The sequence below is a fragment of the Mus caroli genome, chromosome 10 (assembly GCF_900094665.2).
Source record: "Mus caroli chromosome 10, CAROLI_EIJ_v1.1, whole genome shotgun sequence".
Lineage (NCBI taxonomy): Eukaryota > Metazoa > Chordata > Mammalia > Rodentia > Muridae > Mus > Mus caroli.
In genome coordinates, this window is record NC_034579.1 from 122,063,511 (window position 1) to 122,069,805 (window position 6,295).

The 6,295-nt window shown below is 33.6% G+C and overlaps 1 protein-coding gene across 1 annotated transcript; it reads left to right on the plus strand.

The window, feature by feature from the left end:
• Positions 1 to 3,068: 3,068 nt before the first annotated feature.
• On the plus strand, positions 3,069 to 4,010 carry LOC110303175 (olfactory receptor 6C65-like). The gene has a single exon (XM_021174161.1). The coding sequence runs from the start codon at positions 3,072 to 3,074 to the stop codon at positions 4,008 to 4,010; it is 939 nt and encodes a 312-aa protein (XP_021029820.1). The 5' UTR covers positions 3,069 to 3,071.
• Positions 4,011 to 6,295: the final 2,285 nt, after the last annotated feature.

The window sequence follows — 6,295 nt, forward strand, 5'->3', positions numbered from 1 at the left end:
ATTTTGCAGGGGAAAGAATATGATCTAAACATGTGATATGAAATATATAAGAACAATAAAGAGCAACAAAAATAATCTTATGAAAAGAGAGCACATCAAAAAGCTCCTTTGCCAAGATCAAGNCAGCTTTAATAAAGAGATGCAAGGGTTGTTCAACATTCACAATCAAGAGAATTTAATGTACCACATCAATAGATTCAAGGATGGAAACCATATGATCAGCTCTTTAGATGAAAAAAAAAAAAAAAAAAGACCTTTTTACAAAATCCAATGTCCCTGTATGGTGTAAGTTCTGAAAAATTTGGAATAGAACAAAGAAAATCTCCTGACATTAACAAACATGTTCAGCAAAGTAGCAAGACATGAACCTGATACACNAAACCAGTAACCTTTATTTATGTCAATGACAAACATAGAAAGAAAACAGGGAAATAATCCCAGTCTTAATAGCCCCAAATATCTTGGAAAAAAATCTCACCAAGGAAGAGAAACACTTAGGTAATGAGAACTTTAAGACAAAGAAGCTGAAGAAACACTGGAAGATGGAAAGAATTCTTATGCTCAAGGTGATTAATGTAAAAATGGTTATTTTTACCAAAAGCTTATTACAGAAATTCAATGCAATTTCCATCTAATTTCAAATGCAATTTTTAATATAAATTTAGAAATTCTTAATATTAATATGGGAACCAAAAAAAGATACAAAATAGCTAAAAACCAAAACCAAACCAATTCTAAACCATACAGAATAACTGGAAGGATAATTTAAACAATTACACAGCAGGCAGTAATTGTTTCATCAGTCTTTCCTTTGGATCATAGGATGCCTGGCATTATACATAGAATTCAACATCTTCTTGTACCTAATGGTTCTCAAAGGAATTTGATTAAATGTTGCCCAAATTAATTAATTGTAGACACACTAGTTTTTCTTTCTCTAGGGATGTGTCTATTATGTTTTCCACCAGGACAAACTCTTCTAAATCTTATTCACAAACGTACATAATGNGTCTATTCTTTTTACAGAACATTTTTTAAAATATATGAATTGCTGAACAATATTAGAAAAGCTATTCAAGTCAATGGCATATGATGTTTAGATATTTCTTATTCTTAAAGATCAGAATTTGGATTGAGAATTGGATAGACTTTCACAAGCTAAACCTAGAAAAAATGCTTACATTTTGTTAAAGGAGTTGCTGAATAGAAATACTTAATTTGACCAAATTATTTTTAAAGATGAAACAACCTTTGCCTACTTGAATCATTGTTGTTTTTTAAACTAAATATTAGATAATCAGAAAACCAGGTATAAAAATGCCCAGACAAACTTAAAAGTAAGTATATTTTGTCTTTGTCAACAATATTACTCAACTTTCTATATCAGATCTGTTTACAATACGTCCTTTTGATACATATCACGAGGTGATTTTGTTAAGTTGTGTAACTGTTTTTTCTTCCTATGTCTTCCCTAAATCTGACAGCTGAGTTTAAAAATGTGTAACACTGACCACAGAAAGGAGTCAAATGCATTTTCTCAGGTAAACATCAATGACATTACTAATACAGCCCTAATGGGCAGAGGAAACACGAAACCACTTTGCAGCATCCTTGCACGTCATTAACTCAGAGTCCTTTCATGGTGTACCTGAGAATCACGAAATGGAATTCTTGCTTCTTAGAACTGGTAGCAGTATAGTGCATGGATGCGTTTCCAGAAAGTGTCTTTCAGAGGTTGAGTACTTAAGTCATTGAAAATTTAAAATTCTAATACTGAAAACTCTCATTTTATTGGGACATGACACTAATGGTGTAAAAATTTGTTAAAATTGATTAGTTTGCAAGACTTGATGCATAGATGCAGATCTGAGCCCAGGGAGCTAACATAAACTACAGAATATTGGCACCAGAATTAATAGGTTGCAGAGTTATTATTGAGTTAAGAGCTTTATTATTTCATGTATCAAATAAAATGTATGTCTCTTTTGAACATTGGAACACTGGATATGGTAAAGTAGAATACAAACAAGAGTGCTACTCTATTTGTAGACCCTAATATGTAACCTTGGGCTTGTACATAAAACCTTGAAGGATGATTATTGGCATAGAATGAAGAATATATTGATATTTTCCACAATAATTATAATTATCGTATTTTATGCTTTTATGTATTATTCCTATATTTTTCTATTCCTTATAGTGTCTTTCTTTTTCTTGTCACACTTTTTAAAAATCAATAAATTTATCAGCATATCCTTTTTCAAAGCAAAACTTGAGAATGTCTGTCATGCAAAAAGCTTACTAGCATTGCATTTAGCTCTAATAATCTGACCTGACCTTATGCTGATATTGTATGTGTATTAATTTCAGAGAGGAATGAATAGGGTGATTTTGTATGATGATAAAATTGAAATATTTCAGTCAGTCCCACCCCCCGACACACACATAGTGCTTTCTGCTTAAAGTTTTCTATGAACTTGAGATCTTAATAATTTAAGATGCTCGATATATTTCTGCACTCCTTTAAACCCAGCGAAAGGGAGGACCATCACAAGTCTAAGGTTAACTTGAGCTGCACAATAACTTCTGAACTAAAGTCAGCTCAGCCAGATTCTGTCATCAAACCAAAACAAAAACCACCAAGAGTTGTTAGGAGGATGAGGCTACTGCCTAGAATCTCCCATGGATCTGAGGTAGGAGGCTAAAGAATATTAGGTCAGTATGTGTTTCTGTAAGAACAAAAATGATTGGATTTGACTCAAGATAAGCTTTCTAGTGATAATCATAAGTTGTATACTGTGGTCACAACGGTCAAATTACAATGAATACATTTTGATAATCTATTTAATCTTTCTCAAGAATAGTGAAACAAACTAACTTTTTCTTTCTCAGAACATAACATGAACTTTTAATTTTAATAGATAGCTCTTTCACCATTTCCCAAGGCATTAAGTATAAGCTTTAGTTTTGGAGAGTGAGAACATTATGAACATAATTGAAATTCTATCAAATGTCTTTGAATTAACATTGTTCTTTTTATTTACAGACCAACCCAATTTCAGATCTTAGCTATGCCAAATAAGACATCAATCACAGAATTTATTCTTCTGGGACTTACAGATGACCCAGAGTTACAAATTGTGATATTCTTCTTCTTGCTGGCCACATACCTACTGAGTGTAAGTGGAAACATGACCATCATTACCCTGACACTGTCGAATGTTCACTTGAAAACTCCCATGTATTTCTTTCTCAGGAATTTTTCCTTCTTAGAAATTTTATTTACAACAGTCTGCATTCCAAGATTTCTGATCAGCATCGTTACAGGGAACACAGCTATTTCCTATAATGCCTGCATGGCACAAGTATTTTTTTTGATATTTTTGGGAGCGACAGAATTTTTTCTACTGGCTGCAATGTCCTATGATCGTTATGTGGCCATCTGTAAACCTCTGCACTATACAGCTATCATTAACAACAAAGTGTGCAATCAACTTGTAATTGCATCTTGGTCAGCTGGATTCCTCATTGTTTTTCCCCCTGTAATCATGGGCCTTCAGCTGGAGTTCTGTGATTCTAACATCATAGATCACTTCACTTGTGACTCTTCTCCCATGCTGCAGATCGCTTGCACAGATACAAAGATTCTCGAGCTGATGGCATTTTTCTTAGCAATATTTACTCTCATAGTAACATTGGCCTTGGTCATTCTGTCCTACACACTCATCCTCAGAACAATTCTGAAGATACCTTCTGCAGAGCAAAGGAAAAAGGCCTTTTCCACTTGTTCCTCCCACATGATTGTGGTGTCCATTTCATATGGAAGCTGCATTTTTATGTATGTAAAAACATCTGCCAGAGAAGGCGTGGTGCTAAGTAAAGGAGTTGCCATGCTCAACACCTCTGTAGCTCCCATGCTGAATCCCTTCATTTACACCCTAAGGAACCAGCAAGTCAAACAGGCATTCAAGGACTTCACAAGAAAATTACTGGCATCAAAGAAGCACTGAATTTTCTGAAATCTGTAACTGAAATCACAAATTATTCACCAATAGACAGCTTCTTTCTAGGACATAGACATATAGTCATGAATAAAGCACACAATATCATGCTTTTATAAAGCTTGCTTTTAGTAACTAGGAATAAGCAACATAATAAGAAAGCAAATTAACTAGTATTTCAGTGAGTGAAAAACAGTGCAAGAGAAAGGAAATACAGTGCTGGAAGGATGGTGAATGGGAGTCAAAATAAATACCTACCTAAATAACTCACAGTCATTTTAAAACTCTCTTATATAAGATCTTCTACATTCAAATGTATTTTCTTATATTCTTCTTGTTTTCCTGTAATTTTCTAACCTATTGACTCAAACTGTGAATACATTGCCTAATGATATAGTGAAAAGCTAGAAAATAATAATCAGTGAAAGGATATGGGTTTGTTTGCAGTTTGGGCTTGAACTAGAAAGAAAAATATACTTAATTTCTCTCATTTTGCCTGTAGTAGTGTTGTTATTTCTAGTAAAGATGAAATTTAATCCAGAAAAATATTCAGTCTTTGTATTAGGCCACCAGACTTTGGGGAGTTTTTGGAGAGAATTTTTTGAGTGAGTAGATTAGGCTGTTTTTTAAAATCTCATCATGGAATTTCCTGAAACTTTTCATTGTTTAGGAGCTAAATTAGCTTTGAAATATGAAACAAAACAAAAACAAAACTATAGATATCTAAAGTTTTTTCAAAAGCTTTTTCAACATTTAATGAGATGATCATGTGGTTTTTTCTTTCAGTTTGTTTATATGGTTAATTACATTGATGTATTTTCATAGATTGAACCATCCCTGCATCCATGGGATGAAGTCTACTTGATCATGATGAATGATGTTTTTGATGTGTTCCTGACAGAGCTTATAAGAAAGATCAGTCTGAAATTCTGTTTCTTTGTTGAGTCATTGTGTGGTTTAGGCATCAGGGTGACTGTGCCTTCATAGAGTTTGGTAGGGTGTGAAAAGTCTATGCTTCTGGTTTTTAAGTAAGTTTAAGCAATGTCATTTTTTATGCTATTCAAAGAACAGTTTGCAAAACATATCTGAGAATCATAATAGTGAATGGAATTTTCTAATGACAATCTCATCATGTTACAGCTTTCAGAGTCTCATTAACATAAACTTTAGCATAATCATTAGCATGTTTATATTTGCATGTACATGCAGAATTACACTACATATTTATACATTTTTATTTTATATATAAAAGCATAAATACTGAATTGAGGTGAAGCAGGGAAGCACAGGGAATGGCTTGTGAACCTGACATTTGGCAAACACTTGGCTAAGACTAGATACATGCCTCTATTCTCAAAATGTTCTTGGTTTTCTAAAACCAGATGCACATTCTATACACACACCACTCTGAACACTGTACCTAGCAACCAACCTATTGGAAGTTGAGGAAACACCTGCCCCTTGCATAAAGCCACACATATACCTGGTTTACACAACCAAAATAGGTTACCTTCTTTAGCAACCCCTTGGTAGCACTCTATTTTTACTTTACATATACGGGATAATATCGTAAAGCCTGGAAAAGTGAGATGATTTGCCCTTAATAGGCTTTGGCTCCTTGAGCAATAAGACAAACCATGTTCTCTCAAAGTCCTTTTAGGGAGACTTACATATTGATCATAATATATTACCCATAATTAGGTGTACATGTTATTAAAATCAGATGGATTATGGAAAGGTACTTTCACAGTGGGCCAAGAGCTTATGTAATGAAAGTCTGTCAGTTAAAATAAAGAACCACTGCACTATACCACTGCAACAGACATCTTTTCTTGAACTCCATAAATAAAGCCTCAAACAAAAATGACCTGCAGTCAATTTGACAATGTTTCCTTTGATATCTGTACTATCACTCTCCTTGAGCAATGTTTCTTTGACTCTTCACCATCTTGTGAGCCTTTATTTAAATTCCTTCAATAAGAGACCAAGAGCCTAAAAACAACAAGCCACAATCCCAACTACCATAACANAATGATTTAATGAACACAGAGAAATTAAACTTAATATTGAACTTGGTAAACAGTATTTCACCTATACGAACAATTGTGTAGGCATTCAAAATTAGGATGGATATACATAGAAAATCAGACACTCAAATAGTTAGCTTTACATAACTGAAATGTGAAATACCCAAACTCAAAGAACCAGTGCCAAGAGCCACTTAGTGAAATTAATATTGACCACTGTGGTGATTTATACTACTTCTCAACTTACTGTGATCTAGAATCATCTTG